Source organism: Diceros bicornis, chromosome X (genome assembly GCF_020826845.1).
Source record: "Diceros bicornis minor isolate mBicDic1 chromosome X, mDicBic1.mat.cur, whole genome shotgun sequence".
In the NCBI taxonomy this organism is placed as follows: Eukaryota; Metazoa; Chordata; class Mammalia; order Perissodactyla; family Rhinocerotidae; genus Diceros; species Diceros bicornis.
In genome coordinates, this window is record NC_080781.1 from 74,307,261 (window position 1) to 74,327,451 (window position 20,191).

At 35.1% G+C, this 20,191-nt stretch overlaps 1 protein-coding gene across 2 annotated transcripts in view; it reads left to right on the forward strand.

Annotated features, from left to right (window-relative positions):
- Window positions 1–15,563, forward strand: part of LOC131401188 (transmembrane protein 182-like) — a 357,489-nt gene extending 341,926 nt beyond the window's left edge. For both annotated transcript variants that reach the window (XM_058536255.1, XM_058536256.1), the window contains one exon: window positions 13,771–15,563. In XM_058536255.1, coding sequence (XP_058392238.1) covers window positions 13,771–14,003 — 233 coding nt within the window. In that variant the 3' untranslated portion in view covers window positions 14,004–15,563. The remainder of the gene's footprint in view (window positions 1–13,770) is intronic.
- Window positions 15,564–20,191: the final 4,628 nt, after the last annotated feature.

A 20,191-nucleotide genomic window follows, 5' to 3' on the forward strand; every position in this document is an offset into this window, starting at 1 on the left:
AATAAACAATTAGATTTTTTCCATATCTTGGTTATTGTGAATGATACTGCAATGAACATGGGAGTGCAGATATCTTTTTGAGATCCTGTTTTCATATCCTTTGATAATATACCTAGAAGTGGGATTTCTGGATCATATGGTATTCTATTTTTAATTTTTGGAGGAACTTCCATACTGTTTTCCATAATGGCTTTACCAGTTTACATTTCCACCAACAGTGTGCAAGAGTCCTTTTTTCTCTATATCCTCACCGACACTTGTTATCTCTTGATTTTTTGATGATAATCATTCTAACAGGTGTGAAGTAATATTTTATTGTTGTTTTGATTTGCATTCCCCAGATAATTAATGATGTTGAGCATCTTCTCATGTACCTGTTGGCCATTCATACATTTCTTTAGAAAAATGTCTATTTACGACCTCTGCTCATTTTATAATTGGATTATTATTATTTTGCTATTGAGTTCTTTTTGTGTATGTGTGAGGAAGATCAGCCCTGAGCTAACATCCATGCCAATCCTCCTCTTTTTGCTGAGGAAGACTGGCCCTGGGCTAACATCTGTGCCCATCCTCCTCCACCTTATGTGGGATGCCGCCACAGCATGGCTTGACAAGTGGTACCTTGGTGGTGCCTAGGATCCGAACCCGGACCACCAGCAGCAGAGAGCATGCACTTAACTGCTACTCCACGGGGCTGGCCCCATTCTTTATATATTTTGGATATGAACAAGATATTTTCAGATATATAATTTGCAAATATTTTCTCCCATTCCATAGGTTTAGTTTCATTTTGTTGATTTATTGATTGTTTCTGACAGTGTATCCAAAGGAAATGAAAACACTAACTTGAAAAGATATATGCATCCCCATGTTTAGTGCAGCATTATTTAGAATAACCAAGCTGTGGAAACAACATAAATGTGGATTGATGGATGAATGGATAATGTGGTATATATATACAATGGAATATCATTTAGTCATAAAAAGTGAAATCTTGCCTTTTGTAGCAACACAGATGGACCTTGAGGGCATAACGCTAAGTGAAATAAGTTAGAGGATTTTTTTTTTTTAAATCCATACAGCCACTCTATGTCTTTTGATTAGAGAATTTAACCCATTTACATTGAGAGTAATTATTGATAGTTAAGAACTTATTTATGCCATCTTCTTCATTGTTTTCTGGCTGTTTTGTATTTGCCTTGTTCCCTTCTTCCTCTCTTGCTGCCTTCCTTTGTGAATTGATGATTTTCTGTATTGGCATGCTTTGATTGCTTCCTCTTTATCTTTTGTGAATCCACTCTAGGTTTTTGCTTTGTGGTTACTATGAGGCTTACATAAAACATTGTACAGATGTAACAATCTCTTTTACAGTAATAACCATTTAATTTCAATCACATACAAAAACTCTATCCTTTAACACCCCCTTTTATATTTTGATGTCACAATTTACATCTTTTTATATTGTGTTTCCATTAACAAATTATTATAGCTATAGCTATTTTTAATACTTTTCTCCTTTAATCTTTATGCTAGAGTAAGGGAGTTACATCACCATATTAAAAAGTTTTTGTATTTTGAATCTGAATATATACTTATTTACCTGTGTATTTTATATTTTTATGTCACTAATTTGTGTCCTTTCATTTCAGCTTGAAGAATTCCTTTCATCATTTCTTGTGAGGCAGGTTTAGTGGTGATGAATTCCATCAGCTTTTGTTCATAAGGAAAGTCTTTATCTCACCTGTATTTGTGAGGGTCAACTTTGCTGGTTATAGTATTCTTCACTGGCAATTTATTTCTTCAGTACTTTGAATATATAGTCCATTCTTTCCTGTCCTAAAAGGACTCTGCTGAGAAATCCCATGATAGCTATATGGGGGTTTTCTTGAATGAGATAATTTTTGTTTTCTTCTTGATTTTAAAATTCTCTCTTTGTTTTTGATTTTAGAAAGTTTTATCATAATCTGACTTGGAAAAGATTGTTTTGGATTGAAATTTTGGATCGACCTAATAACTTTGTGAACTTTTATTTCCAAATCTTTCCCCAGTTTTGGGAAGTTGTCAACAACTATTTCTTTAAATAAGATTTCTACACTTTTCTTCTCTCTTTTCCTTCTGTGACTCCAATGATGAGCACATGTTTTCTTTCAATTTTCTTCTTCATTCTTTTTCTTTCTTTCCTTCTTTTTTTTTGTTTTTTTGCTCCTCTGATTGGATAGTTTCAATTGATACATCTTCTAGCTTACTGACTCTGTCTTCCACTTGTTCAAGTCTGCTGTTGAAGGTCTTTATTGAATTCTTCAGTTCTACATTGTATTCCTTAGCTCAAACATTTTTGTTTAGTTCTTTTTTATGTTTTCTATCTTTTTGTTGAACTTTCCATTTTGTTCTTGTATTGCTTTCTTGATGTCTTCAAATTGTTTATGTGTGTTCTCTTGTAGCTTTCTGAGCATCTTTAAACAATTATTTTGAATTCTTTGTCAGGCACTTCCTGGATCCCCATTTCTTTAGGGCCAGTTTACTGTATTCCTTTGGTGGAGTCATGTTCCCCTGATTTTTTTGTGATCTATGTGGCCTTGCATAAGTGTCTGTGCCTTTGAAAAAACAGTCACCTTTGCCAGACTTTATGAACTGACTTCAACATGGGAGTATTTTTACCTGTGAATAGGGGCACTCTGGAGAGTACTGTGACCCTGGATCTAGTAGTCCAGGGTGTCAAGTGTAGAGGCATGTTGTGGCACCAGTTCTGGGTATGTGATGTCTTTCAGATTAGGCTGCTGGGGTCCACAGCATTGATAGCTGTGTGGTCCTTGGTGAGCAGTTCAAGGGGTCTCCAGTGGCTTCAAGGGCTATAGTGGTCCACAGGGGCGCCTCTATGTCCAGTAGTTAGAGACCATGTCAGGCAGTATTGATGGCCAGAGCTAATAGTGTGCAGATATTTGGTTATGGGGGACAGCTGCAGGTGCTTTTGTAATGGTAGAGGCCAGTTGCAGGCACGCTCATATTTGTGAGGACCAGGACAGTCAGCCAGGGCTGGGGCCAAATATAGGCTCACTGGCAGCTGTGGGGGCCCTAGTGTTGGTGTACTCTCTCATGCTGCACAGTCTCTCTCTGGTTGTGTGCATTACAATGGACCCGGTGATAGAGGTTGTGCTGAGGACACACAGGCGCACAACTGGAGGCACTAGCTGCAGGTGAGCACAATGGCATAGGCCGGTGACAGAAGACAAGGCCTGATCTGGGACCATAAGCAGGTGCAGCGTCCCTGGCTGTTGCTGTATTTATCTGTGTCTGCACAGTCTCCCTCCAGGCATGCACACTTCAGTGGAAGCCAGTGATAGATGTTAGGTCAGGGGTGTAAAAGTGCACAGCTAGATGTGCTAACCGCAAGTGTGCACAGAGTAGTGGGGTCAGCTGCAGATTCTAGGCTGACATCTTGCACTCCAGCAGCTGAAGAGGCCTGAGTCAGCTACCATTTCAATTCCCTGGCTCCAGTGGAGACAGCAGGGTGGAGGGAGCAAGGAGTGACTTAGGTGGCTGGCATCAGTTAATGTGAATACCAGTGAGGTGAAAGCTGGTGTAATATGCAAGGAGTCTTCAACAGCTGAGCTGGATGTTAGTTTCTTCAGTGGCAAAATCTGCTGGGTTTGTGTGCAGAGCAGGTCACTGTGAACCAGGATTTGTCTCTCTGGTGGCTGCTATTGGTAGCCTCTGCTTTTCTGTCTTGTTCCTAACCCTCTTTATATGTCTCTATAGACACATATAAAGCTTTGCTGTTCTGGGTGGAGTGAAACCGAAGTGGGGCCTCCATGTGGTGCCCTAAAAGGCTGGGGAAGCTGGTCACTCACCCCACTCTTCCTTTTCTGGAGAGGGGAACTCTTTATATTTGGGAAATTCCCTCTTGGTACTCAACAATGCTGGATTGGGGATGGAATGATGCAGGCAAAATTAAGCCGTCTTCCTTTCTTCTTGTGCTGATATTCACAGGAATTTTGTTCCACAGTTTTGCAAAAATTCCTTAAGTGGATTCCAGAACTCTCCCAGAGCTTCTTTTGTTTGTGGATAGCTATTTAATTGTTGATTTTTGTAGGGGGATGGAGGTTGGATTCCTCTAATATGCCATTTTGGTCTCATTTATTCTGTTAATGTGGTATATTGTTTGGTTTCTATAAGTTGAACCATTCTTCTATTTCAGGAATAAATCTCACTTGGTCATAGTGTATAATCTTTTTAATGTGCTATTGAATTCAGTGTGCTAGTATTTTGTTGAGACAACAATATTCATCAGGGATATGAATCTGTAGTTTTCTTTTCTTGTAGTATCTTTGTCTGGCTTTGGTATTAGGGTTATGTTGGCTTCATAGAATGAGTTTAGGAGTGTTCCCTCCTCTTTTTTGGAAGAGTTTAAGGAGGATTGATATTATTTTTTCTTTAAACGTGTGGTTAAATTCTCCAGTGAAGCCATCTGGTCCTGGGCTTTTCTTTGTTGGAAGGTTTTTAGCTACTGATTCAATGTAGTTTGTATTTATATGTCTGTTCAGATTTTCTATTTCTTCATTATTTAATCTTGGTAGGCAAGTTTGTATTTCTAGGAATATGTCCATTTCATCTAAGTTATTTAATTTGTTTTTATAAAATTATTCATAATACTCTCATATTCCTTTTATTTTTGTAAAATTGGTAGTAATGTCCCCTCTTTCATTTCTGATTTTAGTTCAGTCTTTTCTTTTTTTCTTAATCAATCTAGCTAAAATTTTGTTTTTACTAATCAGCCTGGTCTAATGGCTTAAAGCCTACTCATGTGCTTTTTTCCAAATTCCTTTATATATATAGTTGTTTTTAAATGCTTTAATTTCCCTAAGAGTCTAGCCCCTGTTTCTACTCAGGGCCTTCTCTGAAGGCATAAAGTCCTCCCACAGTTTTCACATGCCAGTGGACCTGCCACTGCCTTTAGTATCCTCAATCCTCGTCTCCAAAGTATGCCACATTCTCATCAGCACTCTAAGTCAGATGAGACAAAATCCAATACCTCAGGAAGCACCCAGGAAAGGCAGAATGTTGTAAAGAAGTCTCTTTTCATTCTATCCTAAGAGAGCAACCAGAAATTGAGTGACATCCTCCTATGCATGCCATGTCATGCTTTAGAGAGGGTCGGACAAAGGCAAGCAAAAATATATGAAGTTTCTTACAATTTTGAGTATGCCTGTTTCTTCATTCGCCCTTCACTTTGTTGTTATAGACACTTGACTGATTTCTATAGCCCTCAGAAAGCTATTTTGGTCAGTCTGCTGTTGTCTACTTTGTATTTTTATGGAGAAACAAGAGTCTGGAGCTTCCTAATCTGCCATCTTGCTCACCTTGTACTTATTGTTGGATGCCAGATACTGTGATTTTTATCTTTTTGAATGCTCAATATTTTGTGTTCTTGTGTTACTAAGCTTTCTTTAAGACATAGTTAAATAAATTTTAAACTGTTTCTTCTTTTTGGGTCTTGCTTTTTCAAAATTTATTGGGTAGCACCAGAGCCATATTTTTTCTAGAGCTAACTATTTTCTACTACAGAGACAAGATACTCCTGACTACTCCATCATGTGCACCCGAAAGAATGAAGTTTTTTACTCTGGCTGGTGAGAATGGATAGTATTTCTGACCCCGTTTGAAGGCATTGTTATCTTCAATACTTTAATTTAGTTCTTTCCTCAGCTTGTGCAGTTCCCTCCCACTCATGTTAATTAGTATTCTCCTGTATATTTGATCAGGACTCTCTGTAGATCACCTAAATTTCTTTCTTTGTGTAGTTATCTCTTCTTTAGGACTTTGTTCTGTGAATGCTCATCACTTGGGTCTTGCCTGATTTTCAGCTCTACGTCTTTAACTCAGGGAGTCCATCAAACTCCTTCTCAGCTTTCATTCTTGCATCATGGCCTGGAAACTCAAGGCAGTAAGCTGGGATAAATATTAGATTTACTTCATTTTTTTTTCCTGTCTATCAGGGATCACTGTTCTTTGTTGCCTGATGCCCAATGCCTTGAAAAGCACTGTTTTATGGATTTCTGTCTTTTATCCTTTTGTTTGTTTCTCATTGGAAGAGAAATATGGTGTCTAGTACTAAATTATGACCAGAAGTAGAAGTTCTCATTTAGATTTTACTTAACCTTAGAAGGTACATTTTAAATTTTCTTTATATAAAGACATTAAAGAGATCAGCTGTGGTATACTTATTGAGAACCTAGCAAGTGTCCATATGTATGCTAGGGTCCACTGGAGGTGAGGTGGTGGAAAGACAAAAAATGTGCTGTAAACTTCATGCTTTTAGTGAAACTTCCATCTAGTAGGAGCAAACAGATAAAAAATTTAAAGAACCATACAAAATAATTTATATTGGGTTATACATGAACAATGTGAAATCTAAATACTATAGAAATTGAGAGGTATGCAAGATCAATGTGAACTATTGTGGTCAAGGGATGGTCTCAGTGGAGTAAGGGGGCTAGTGTTGGCCCTTGAACAATACACACACCTTGGAATAGTAAGGAAAATAGAAAATGAGGGCTGCATCTTATTAATTTCCAGTATTTAATATGTAGTAGAAGAAATGTAGACTTTGAAGTTACAGAAATTTTGATTCAAATCTAAGCATCAGCATTTTTGTGTCATAAGGAATATTATTTAACTTCTTTGTGTTTTAGTTTTCTAAAAAAATAAAATAAAATGATATAACAATTAAAGCTATTTTATAAGTGTGTTGTGAAGATTAAATGAGATGACTTTTGTAATAAAAAGCCTTACACATGGTAGACATTCATCAAACTTAGTTTTTCTTTTTTCATGAGTACAGAATGTTAATCCCATGAGCCCATGATTCATCTGCAGAGAGTGCGATATGGAATTTTTGTATAAGATAGCAACTGATTCTAACAATGCCTTGATTTTCTCAAATTATTGTTACTCTATTTACTTGGATAAAGAATAAGTGTTTGATGAATGTGTGCAAACTCAGTTACTTGATTCCCTTCATAAAATATATTGAGGTGCTCTGAATATCTTGTTCAGTGCAGTGGTATGTACCATCATTTTACAATTTTCATTAGCCTCTTTTCAAATCTGAATTTATTATGGTCTTCCTTTGGTATGTCAGTATTGCCCTCCTAGATGGGCAACATTATGCAGTATAATTACAAGAATGCAATAAAAGAATTCCCGACTCCCTCAATTGCTGTCTTATATGTCTATTGCAAGTCTTATTTAATTTAAAGTGCTGCTATCAACCAAAGAAACTTCCGGATAATATAATCAGATTTCTCTGGTACAGAAACACCCTTTCCTTTCCTCTAAAGCCAGTCCAAATCCTATACTTCCTTCAATTCTCGCCATATACTCCCAAATACTTAGCCCAAATTTAGCTCTCTCTTATCTTCATTTGAAGTCTCCACCAAATCAATTAGTACTTGACTAAACCATCTATTTTCTAACAGAAGTTATTCCTATGTATATAAATCCATTCTCTTCAATTACAGTTAGTTTCTTTTCTTTTTTTCTTCCATGGTACATTTGTCCCAAATGCAGGGTCTGGAGATGAAGAAGGAGTTTTCTTTCTCATATGAGACCAAACAAAATATCACACACACACAAACACACGTGTATGCACGTAACAAATAAATCTATATATACACATATGTACACATATGTGTGAATATATATTTAATGTTTCTTCCAACATCAGCAAGACAATGATGTGTGAAAGTTTATACTTTTTTAACAAAATAATTCTTCAGGCTAACTCATGATGTTTTTCCCCAATTAAATATGTAATGAATGTCCATTTTTACTGCATTAATACCATATTTCTTCTTTAATAAATAATGACTTAGTAAAATGGGAGGTGTGGAGAGAGGGTAGCCATAAGTTTCTAGATCAGTTTTCCTGAAGTGGATTTGTTGAAAAGTCATTCACTGAAGAAATAATTTGTCCAAGGATTTATTTAGAAAATTAAATAAATTTACCTATATATATTTAAAAAACATGTTTCATTTTTTTGTTTAAAACATGTATATAATTTATAATGGTTGGTTTGTTAAAAGGCATGTGGGACAACAAAACTCTGGAATTCTGAGATCTTCAGACTTTCTGCTTCTTTATTTCTGTTCTCCTTGCCCTTGGTCAATTAAAAATTTGAACTTATTCAGACAGTGTTAAAATTATTTCATCTAGTATGAATTATTGTAGTATTGTAAATGGTTAAGAGGAATTCTTTTAAATGAATAAATTTAGTAAATTAGTTCTTGGTGGTTAGATTACTTTTTCTAAACTTTTTTCCAGTTTTATTGAGGTATAATTGTCTTACAGCACTATTAACTTTAAGGTACAAAGCATACTGATTTTACATATATATATTGTGAAAAGATTACCACAATAAGTTTAGTTAACCTCTATCATCTCATATAGAAACAAAAAAAAGAAAAAAAAACATTTTTTTTCCTCTTGATGTGAACTCTTAGGATTGCTCTCTTAATAACTTTCAAATATACCATACAGCAATGTTAACTATAGTCATCATGTTGTATATTCTGTCTTCAGTATTTATTTATCTTGTAACTGGAAGCTTGTACCTTTTGATCACCTACATTCAATTCCCCCAGCACCCATGCCATGCCTCTAGTAACCCCAAAGCTGATTTCGTTTTCACTGAGTTTGGCTTTTTTTCCTCTTTTTTTAGATTCCACATATAAGTAAGATCATACGGTATTTCTCCTTCTCTGTCTGACTTATTTCACTTAGCAGAATGCCCTCAAGGTCCATCCACGTTGTTAAAAATGGCAGAATTTCCTTATTTTTATGGCTGAATAATATTCTACAATTTCTTTATCTATTCTTTTGTTGATGGACATGTAAGTTGTTTCCGTGTCTTGGTTACTGCTGCTATGAACATGGGGGTGCAGATATCTCTTTGACATTGTGTTTGCATTTCCTTCAGATATATTCCCTGATAGAATTGCAGGATCATATAGTAGTTCTACTATTAACATTTTGAAGAAACTCCATACCGTTTTCATAGTAAATGTACCAATTTACAATCGCACAAATAGCACACAAGGGTTCTCTTTCCTCCACATTCTCACCAGCATTTATCTCTTTTTTTTTTTTATAATAGCCATCTAACAGGCCTGAGGTGATATCTCACAGAGGTTCTGATTTACAGTTCCCTAATGATTAGTGATTTTAAGCACTTTTTCACGTACCTGTTGGCCACTGCTATCTCTTATTTAGACGAATGTTTCTTTAGGTCCTTTACTCATTTTTAAATTGGATTATTTGTGGGGTTTTTTTTGCTATTGCGTTGTATAAATTATTTACGTATTTTGGATACTTACCTCTTATCAGATATATGATTTGCAAATATTTCCCTCAATACATAGGTTGTCTTTTCATTTTGTTGATCATTTCTTTTGCTGTGTAGAAGCTTTTTAGTTTGATGTAGTTGCACTTGTTTATTTTTTATTTTGTTGCTTGTGTTTTAGGCATCATGTCCAAAAATTTATTGCCAAGATCTATGTCAAAGAGCTTTTTTCCTATATTTTCTTCTAGGAGTTTTATGGTTTCCAGTCTTACATTTAAGTGTTTAATCCATTTCAAGTTAATTTTTGTAAGAGGTGTAAAATAAGAGTCCAGTTTTATTCTTTTACATGTGAATATCCAATTTTGCCAGCACCATTTGTTGAAGAGACTGTCTTTTCTACATTGAGTAATTTTGGTCTCGTCAAATATTAGTTGATTGTATATGCATGGATTTATTTCTGGGCTCTTAATTCTGCTCCATTGGTCTCTGGTCTGCTCTTATACCAGTACTACACTGTTTTGATTACTAAAGCTTTAAAATATAGCTTTAAATTAGGAAGTGTGGTACCTTTTGCTTTGTTCTTCTTTCTCAAGATTGCTTTGGTGATTTGGCGTCTTTTGTGGTTCCATATGAACTGTAGGATTGTTTTCTTTACTTCTGTGAAAATGCCATCGGAATCTTGATAGCAATTGCATTGAATCTATAGATGGCTTTGAGTAGTATGGACATTTTAACAATACTAATTCTTCAAATCTGTGACAGGGAATACCGTTAACCATTTACTTGTGTCATCTTTGATGTCTTTCATCACTGTCTTATAGTTTTCAAAGTACAGACCCTTCACATCCTTGGTTAAATTTATTCCTAAATATTTTATTTTCTTTGATGCTATTGTAAATAAAATCATTTTTAATTTCTTTTTCAGATAATTTATTGTTAGTGTATAGAAACACTACTGATTTTTGTATGTTAATTTTGTATCCTCTACTTTACTGAATTCATTGGTTAGATCTAACAGTGTTTTGGAGAAGTCCTTAGGATTGTGGTTATATAAATCATGTCACCTGCAAATAGAGACAATTTTACTTCTTTCTCTCCAATTCTGATGCATTTTATTTCCTTTTCTTGACTGATTTCTCTAGCTAGGACTTCCAGTTCTATGTTGAATGGGAGTGGTGAAAGTGAGCACACTTGTTTTGTTCCTGATCTTAGAGGAAAAGCTTTCAACTTTCCACCACTGAGTATAATGTTAGCTGTGGGCTTGTCATATATGGCTTTTTATTATGGTAAGGTACTTTTCTTGTATACCTAATTTAATTTAATTTATCATGAACAAATGTTGAATTTTGTCAAATGCTTTTTCACATCTATTGAGATGATCATATGATTTTTATATTTCACACCACTAATGTGGTGTATCACATTTATTGATTTGCATGTGTTGAATCATCCTTGCATCCGAGGAATAAATCCCACTTGATCATGTTGAATGACCCTGTTAATGTGCTGTGAATTCAGTTTTCTAGTATTTTACTGAAAATTTTGCCTCTATATTTATTAAGAATATTGGCCTGTAGGGCCGGCCCGGTGGCTTAGCAGTTAAGTGCACGTGCTCCGCTGCTGGTGCCCCGGGTTCAGATCCCGGGCGTGCACCGACGCACCGCTTCTCCGGCCATGCTGAGGCCGCGTCCCACATACAGCAACTAGAGGGATGTGCAGCTATGACATACAACTATCTGCTGGGGCTTTGGGGGAAAAAAATAAATAAATAAAAATCTTTAAAAAAAAAAAAAAGAATATTGGCCTGTAGGTTTTTTCTCTTGTAGTACCCTTTTCTGGCTTTGTTATCAGGATAATGCTGGCTTTGTAAAATGAGTTGAGGAGTGTTCCTTTCTTTTTGATTTTTTGGAAAAGTTTGGGAAGGATTGACATTCATTCTTCTTTAAATGTTTGGTATAATTCACAAATGTTTGGTGAAGTCCTCTGGTTCTGGGCTTTCCTCATTGGGAAATTTTTGATTACTGATTCAATCTCCTTACTAGTAATTGGTCTATTTTCTGATTCAGTCTTGGAGGTTGTATGTTTATAAGAAGTTTTTCATTTCTTCTAGGTTGTACAGATTGTTGGTGTATAGTTGTTCATAACTTTTTATGATCCTCTGTATTTCTGTAGTATTATTTGTAATGAGTCCTCTTTCATTTAAAGTTCTGTTTATCTGGGTCCTCTCTGTTTTCTCCTCAGTTAGTGTAGCTAAAGGTTTGTCAATTTTGTTTATCTTTTCAAATAACAAAATCTTTTAAATAATAACTTTCAGCTAATAGCTTGTTTGTGCCCATAAAGTGATTTTTTCCCCCAGTTTTACTGAGGTATAATTGGCAAATAACATTGTAAGATATTTAGTGTACAATGTGATAATTTGATATACATATACATTGTGAAAGGATTCCTCCCATCAAGTTAATTAACACATTCATCACCTCACATATTTACCTTTTTTTTTGTGGTAAGAACATTTGTTTTACTCTATTAGCAAATTTCAATTTTACAATACAATGTTATCAGCTATAGTCATCATGTTGTATATTAGATTCTCAGACATTATTCCTCTTATAACTGAAAGTGTACCCTTTTACTAGTTTCTCCCTCTTCCCTCACCTTCCAGGACTCTGATAACCAATTTTATACTCTCTGTTTTTATGAGTTTGACTTTTTTTTTCTCTTTTTAGATTCCACATATAAATGACACCATATAGTATTTGACTTTCTCTGTCTGGCTTATTTTATTTATCAAAATGCCCTCCATGTTGTTGCAAATGACAGGATTTCTTTTTTTAGGACAAATTATATATATATATATATTATATATTATATTATATATATAATATTATATTTATATCCTAACTCGATTCATTGGGCTGCAATATGCAATATAATTATGATGCTGGTGATAGCTACCATTTATTGAATGACTACTACATGCATAGAACTTCCAAGTAGTTTAAATATATTCAATATCTCTGGACATTTTATTTAATTTTATATACTCTATCTAAAATCTTCTGAACTTAGGTGAATAATGATTTTTGAATTCTATTATTAATAATACAAGCCTTGTGATTTTGTACAGTACTTAATATTTTTCAAAGTTGTTTACATATACTGTCTCAGTCTTGAGATTAATAGCAACTTAATGAAGTAGATAGAGTAGGGATTCATTAAATACCAAAGGAAAAAATAAAAACAAAATGGCTTTTGAATAGTATGCTACTTAATATATAACTGCATCTAATAAAGTAATGGATAAGTAAAAATGCAGTTCTGAAAGTACCAGGACTGAAATGGTACGGATCTATCTAATGAGATTGATATTGTTTACCTGAAGTTGTATATGTCTTTGTGGATGTGGCTTCTCAATAGACATTCAGAAATCTTTGGCGTAGAGCAAATATCTCAATACAATTTGAGAGAAATTTCTATCTAGTGTTCTTTTATGTCCCAAAAGAATACTCCATAAATGTCTGGGATTCTGTTGTTAAAGGTGCAGGATTTTGGTTGATGAGTACCATCTGTATATGATTCTCTTTTATCTTCAGTTAAAAAGGTGTGGAGGGGTACATATCAACCTGATAACAATGGTACAATACAAGGTTTGGAGCTGTTGATCAGTGGGGATTCTCTACATCACTTCAATGTTTGTAATGTTTATAGGGATAATCTATTCCAGCATTAATAAATCAAGTAAAATTAATAAAAATTCATTTAAAGTCATTGAATATTTTTACCACCTAGGTGGTATAGAATACTGTTAGGCTATGCTGGAAGTCTGTGTTGTCATATTGGACCCTGAGTTACCTTAACAGTATATAGCAGTGAACACGAGTCTGTGGCAGCTGTAGTTACACATGGCATCTTTCCATTGAATTCAATTTTTTTTGAAGATTTGAGGGAAGTGTTAAGTAATTTAATTTGTGAGTTATTTCTAGTCATATTAAAATGCATATGTATATATGGAGTGAGAATTTGATAACTGTAAACTTTGAATAAATTATGAACCTTTGGGCAGCTGGAAAAGAGAGGGAGTACAAAAGAGAGAAATTATCTACAATACTATTTTAGTGATTCTGGCTTTGATAGGGCCTAAGTCTAGTTCACTTTGGGGTGATAACGGTCATTAAAATACTGTTGTATAGAGACAAGGCAAACTTTTCTATTTCAAAGTGAAAATTGACTATGTCGATGAGGACAATATTTGACATTTGATGCTATTGAGTTTGTAGATTTCAGAAGTGTTTATAAGAGATGCTTTCTGTATTTATGAAATAAATGACCAGGTTAATATTCTGTCAAAGTTTTTTCTGGGTTTGTGAAAATAAGTTTACTTTAAGATTCTACCTTTGCATAGGAAATAAATGTTTTTTGTCTTTATTTTGCAGGGGCCCTGTTTAGCCTGATCCTCAGCCTATTTGTACTATGGAAGGAATATGCTGTTGATTTCCCAAAATACATATCTACAGAAAGGAGCAACAGGTGTGTCCCAGAGAATGTCTTCATTGATGTGCAGTATGGATGGTCATTCATGTTTGCTGCTTTTGGTACTCCCTTTGTATGCATGTCAGGAATTATGTTTCATTTCATTGGCCAGGAGCTTGATGATTTTCATAAGTGAACAAAATAAAATGCCAATAGAACACAGTGAAATTCTCTGGGCATATTCCTGATGGACACTTAAATAAAGGTGAAGCAAATTTCAGGTTTTGATCTTTGCCAAGTGCTCAGAGCATTACTTATCATCTGTAAATATTGATTACATGTTATTGTCAAATGAATGAAATTTGAAGAGTGGTGCTATAAAAGTAAAACAAGAGTTAAAACAAGTCATTTCAAAGAAGACTAGAATGAGTTAATTTGGTCTCAGTTTACAGAGACACAAAGACTAGCTCTAGTTTCCTTCATGAATCTATCAATAGTCAGCAAGAGAGTAACCTCAAGCTCTGGTGTCATGTTTTCATTTTCAATCTTTCCAAAGCTGACCTAATTTAAAGTAAGGTGTTTCTTTTTTATGAGTAGTCTAGTCCAATGTTTTTTTTGAAATAACCAATTAACCATAACTAATATACTAGACCAGGAACTGTTATTTCTCAATTTAAAGCTCAGGAATCTGCCAGAAGGCATACAGATCATTGTTTGCCTCATTTCCCTCAGCTGACAGACTTGGGATAGTGGGCATTGAGTTTTACATGCATATTTTAATGGGCTGAACAGGAAACAGTGACATCTGAAAGGCAAAGTATTTTATATTTTCATATACAGAATTTGTATCCTTCCAACACAGAGAGATCTGTACTTGAGCAAGAGATTTATAAAACATTAAAATCTTAGAATGTTCCATTTGAATAAATCCAATTAAAGATCATAGTTTCAAAATGAAAAAAAGTCCTGTCCTAGCAAGAGGATGAGATGCATCCAGAGAAAGTTAGTTCTGGCCTGGAGGATAGGAAGGTATGCATCTATTTCTGTGAAGAATTTTGTTCATCTTTGCTAAAAAGTCAACTGTATTAAATTCTAGTAATGAGGAAGAATAGTTAACACATTCATTAATTGGATCCTGTTTTCACCTGTATTGTTACTAAATACTTCACAATTTAAACCACACTCACCCATTCATTAACCATTGCTGTTTTTCATTTTAAAAACATCTCACTGGATTTAATGAAAGTCTGAGGATAATTTAAGGGGACATCCATGGGGGCAAAATTCTTCTAGATTAATTATTAATTTGTACCAAAATCTAAAATAAAAATATGGACTCATACTGAATTCATTAATAAGATAAAAACTGGCCTATAGGTCTTTTTGAGGATTTTTTTGGGCTCTGGTCAGTCTGTGAACTACATGAGTGGTCACTATTAATAAATGAAAATGTATCACTAATATGTTTTAATTTCCTAAAGTTTGGGTGTATTTGTAGTGACCCAGACTCAGTCAACATTCTCAGGTATTAGTAATACTTAGGCTACCAGAATAAAATCCCCAGTAACTGCTAATTCTCCTTCCATGCTGCGGTTACTGGTATCTATTCAATCATTATTACATAAGATTTACATGAATTTTCATTTTAGTGTGATCCAAATTACTATGGATTTTACTTGAGAATTGTCCAATGATCTGTAGCAAATGATGCCTTTTGTTTATTTTATTGGATTTGTAGACTTTAAAATTTTACTAATAAAAAACATGTTAAACTATGAACACTTGTATCAGTTGGTATATTTGTTGCACATATATGATCTCTTTCACACATAAGGCAGAAATTATGCATGGGAGTCAAAAGCATAATATAACATCTTCAAAATGAAGGGATCTTGAAGATCATTTAGTCTTGACCTTTCAATATTACACATGAAAGAAACTGAGGCCCTGAGAGATAAAGTGTCTTGTGTGGACACATATGTATGACTATCAGACCTGGAAACTCAAATTTGTTTTGTGCCAGTCTCAGCCTATCAATAACCAATCTCGTGGTTAGACTGGCCCTTGTAGTTCTTATTATGATTGCAAGGCACACTTCAGCACTAGCTATGAGGAAACTTTGAAAAAGAAAATGTTTATTACTTATAAGACCTGGAAATTGCATAGTACATCTGGGGCCACACAGTGAGGTTGCAGATATATACCTAGAGAGAGAGTGCACAGGCCTGAAATTCTGCTTTTCTTGAGGTTGAGGGTGGGGGCCTAGAGTTTTGCAAGCTCACTCTTTATTGGTGAATTTAAAACATAAGAGTGGGAATTTAAAGTAGGGAAAGAGAAAAAATAAGTGGCCACAAAGGTCAATTATTGAAATTAACTAAGATCTCTAAAACTAAGGAGGCTCAGTGGGGGGAGGTGGCCTGGTTCTTTATCTAGTTGTGTGGCCGGCAATGTATTCATTTGAGATAGCTCTCTTTGAAGTGGATGCCTTGACAATCAAATCTTAAGTCAGGCACTTGTATGACAAAAACAAAAACAAAAACAAAAACAAAATCAAAAACAAAAACAGCTGTCAGGGCTTACACAACAAAATTCTATTTTCCTTTGAAGTTTAGAATGTCATTTGATTTCCATGTGAATGAAGCTAGTGGCAACTAAGTGGTGCCTAGAACAGCAGGTCTAACTTTCACAACTTGTGGGGAAATTTTCACTTTTCAGTGGGTCAACAGGCTCTTGTTAAAATATATTGGTTGTATCGAGGGAAAATGAGGATTCCCATGACTCGAGCTAAGCCCTTCCTCATAAGTGAGATAGCTACATTTTAGAGGAACTCAGAGAGGGGGGTAACTTGTTCTTATTTGACCAGATTTTTAGGGTAGACAGACTTAATGGCCTCAAATTATCCATAGTTTATATCTTCCTACTCTGTAATTTTCAAAATACTCTGGAAATAATACTGAGAGGGCTTACCAAATGATTCCTTTCACCTGATCTGCCCATAGCTTTGGGATTATTTTAAGGATCAGAAGTATATGGTGCTGTGTATTTGTACCGAGGAAGGTAGTGGGAAGAAGGAGTAAAATTGGGGACTAACGGTGGATGGCATACCTCCTCTTAAATACATTAATCTTTTCTGTCTTGTGAAAGTGTATCTCTGCCACTGTTCCTCTTATCTTGAGGACGTGGAGTAAGAAAATGAGAAAGGAAAGTTTTAAAATCAGGTCGTGTTTTTTTTCTCTTTACACAAGTGTCTCTCTTTCCTTCTACATCTTTCACCCTGGAGGAATTCCAGAATGTGCTGATGATAATATGAAAAAGAAAAGAATGCACACACACGCACACATAATCCAGAAGAATATTAAATTAGTTTGATAGGACAGGTAAATCAAAAGTGGGACTAACCATGAGTACAAAGCTTCGTTTTCCAAATATCATAGTGTCTGATGTGACCACTTCCTCAGCCTCAGAAACTATTTCATTTGGTGCTTTGAATTTTTATCCCTTCTGTTATAAATTCTTACCTCCTTTTATGTCATAGTTCTGATGTCAACTGACAGTTATTTTATTCTACAAAATTAGTTGCTCATTGGGCCGGCCCCGTGGCTTAGCGGTTAAGTGTGCTGCTCCGCTACTGGCAGCTCAGGTTCCATCCCGGGAGCACACCCACGCACCACTTGTCCCACCATGCTGAGGCCGTGTCCCACATACAGCAACTAGAAGGATGTGCAACTATGACATACAACCATCTACTGGGGCTTTGGGGAAAAAAACGAGGAGGATTGTCAATAGATGTTAGCTCAGAGCCAGTCTTCCTCAGCAAAAAGAGGAGGATTAGCATGGATGTTAGCTCAGGGCTGATCTTCCTCACACACACACAAAATTAGTTGCTCATTAAGAAAGGTGAAACCTCAGATCCTAATTGTAGGATCTACCTATTCTACCATTTAGGTAGAATATACATAGCTCTGGCATTTATCACTCTAAAGATTAATGCCATGAAAGCATATCTTATATATCTAATTATGCTAAAAGAATATCTGTATTTTCCTTTGCCCTAAGATATCTCCTTCCAACACATTAACGTTTGATGGAGCTAGACTCCAGGAAGAGATGTGGGAAAGTTCTTACATCCACAAGTTCAGTAATTTACTACTTTAAATTCAGTATTTGCAGTGAGATGCTCTGAGCTTCCTTAGGGCCTTGTTAGCCCGATAACCTCATTTACTAATTCTTGGAAAGTTTAAGAACGGACATCTAGGCAAATTCTACTCTTGACCTTAGGAAGAAACACTGCCTTTCTCTTGGTTGTCTTTTCCTTGAATTAATGTTGTATGCATCTTTTGACCATTGGATTGGTAAGATCTCCAGTGCCACATTTTGGTTATAAATATAAAGTAAAAGGGCGAATGATGTGACTCCCTTTGTTTTTGATATAGACCACTTATTTCCATCAAATCTGGACAAAGTGCATCTTTGATGTTATTTATAGATAAGCATGGTTTTTTGGGGCAAGGAAAAGTACATAAATGTTTGGGACCAAAAGAGAGTTAGTAATAAACATTTTATATTTATTGGTGTTTCACTGATATGCATTTAATGTTCAGCGTTTTAGCAGGAGTAGCATTGACTATAACAGTTGACTGGATAAGATTTGAAGATCCTATTACTGGCTATTTTTATCAAAATTAATATCCACACTTTTGCTGCATTATATATTAGAATTTCAAAGCATTTTTGATTTTTTATTTTTAATTATTAATTTTTAAAATAGACTGGAGTAGAGAAGAGACATAAGGATAAGCATGGAAGAGAGAAATGGGGAGTTAATTAGGGTAGGCAATGCTCTATGTAGAATGAGGAGTTGGGGCTTAGAATTACTTCTCTTTTAGTGAAGATCATTTGTGCAATTTTTAGATGACAAATCAGTGATCATTGCACTGAAGCACACATTTTATTTTTCTATTCTATTCTCCTTGGTCATGTGTTTAAAAATGACAGGAACCGGGGCCAGCCCAGTGGCACAAGCGGTTAAGTGTGTGCACTCTGCTGCGGCAGCCTGGGGTTTGCCGGTTTGGATCCCTGGCGCACACCAACGTACTGCTTATCAAGTCATGCTGCGGCGGCATCCCATATAAAGTGGAGGAAGATGGGTATGGATGTTAGCCCAGGGCCAGTCTTCCTCAGTGAAAAGAGGAGGATTGGCAGATGTTAGCTCAGGGCCAATCTTCCTCAAAAATAAAAATAAAAATAAAATAAAATAAAATGACAGGAACCATTGTTTATTTATCCTCTTACACAGACACTAAGTGCACTTCGGACTTACCATTTGCACCCAGTGGAGGGCCCACTACAATTGTACATATAACAATAGAACCGTCTCTCCCTCAAAACCACTGAAAACTAAGTTATTTGACATTTTGAAATATACTTATATTTAAAGGTTTTATTTAAGTCCAGTTTTAAACATTTTTAAATAACACCTCTTAGATAATACTTATGCTCCATTAGCATTCCAAATGGTAATTATTTCCCATAAATTGTCTTTTTGGATAATATTTTTGTCATTTAATTAGCTATTAAATATAGAGATGAACACATGATTAAATACAATAAAAGTATATAATGTAGAAGCAGAAAAGGTCAAGATTTACAGTCATTTGCCTCTCATTCCTCCCATAAAACAACTTGAGCATGTAGAAATGGTAGTTCCTGAAGGAAAACAGGGCTCAGAAGCAACAGAAAGCAGCCTGAAATCTATGGCTTATTGAGATCCAAAACAATTAGTAACTAGAGTCTGAAATTGTGACTATGAAAGTGAATTCTCAGACAATGACATGTTGATTAATTTTCCCCATCATTTCTTTTAAAAAAGTTGCACTAACATTATCAAAACGTTTATAGGATTTTTATCTCAATCAGGTGTTCATGACATGAAAAAGAGCCATCACTAGAGTTTTACTCATTCTTTACCTGATTTAAGACTAGTAATAGTTTACAACTCATTTGCTTTTTTTAGAAAACTCATGATGTGACATAGATTTCTATCGAAATATATGGTAAAATGTAATATATATTAGTTGAAAAAAGTCTGGTACTAACATGTCAGTCCTATACTGTGCCTTATTTCTCTTGGGCCATGTAGCATACACTTGCTAAAAGAATTATGAGCTAAATTGTTTTTATTCAGACTCAATTATCCAAAGTAGCAGAACTGTCAGGTAATATAGCTAGAAAATGAGAGGGTATTAATTCGTTTTTGTCAGGACTATGGCTGTGCTTCAAGAGGTTTTGAGGTGGATTAGGAATATAGTTGAAAGGTTAACTAGAGCCTAGATAAACCAAAACCTCATTTAATATAGATTTCAGCTGTATCTGTTTAGTATACAG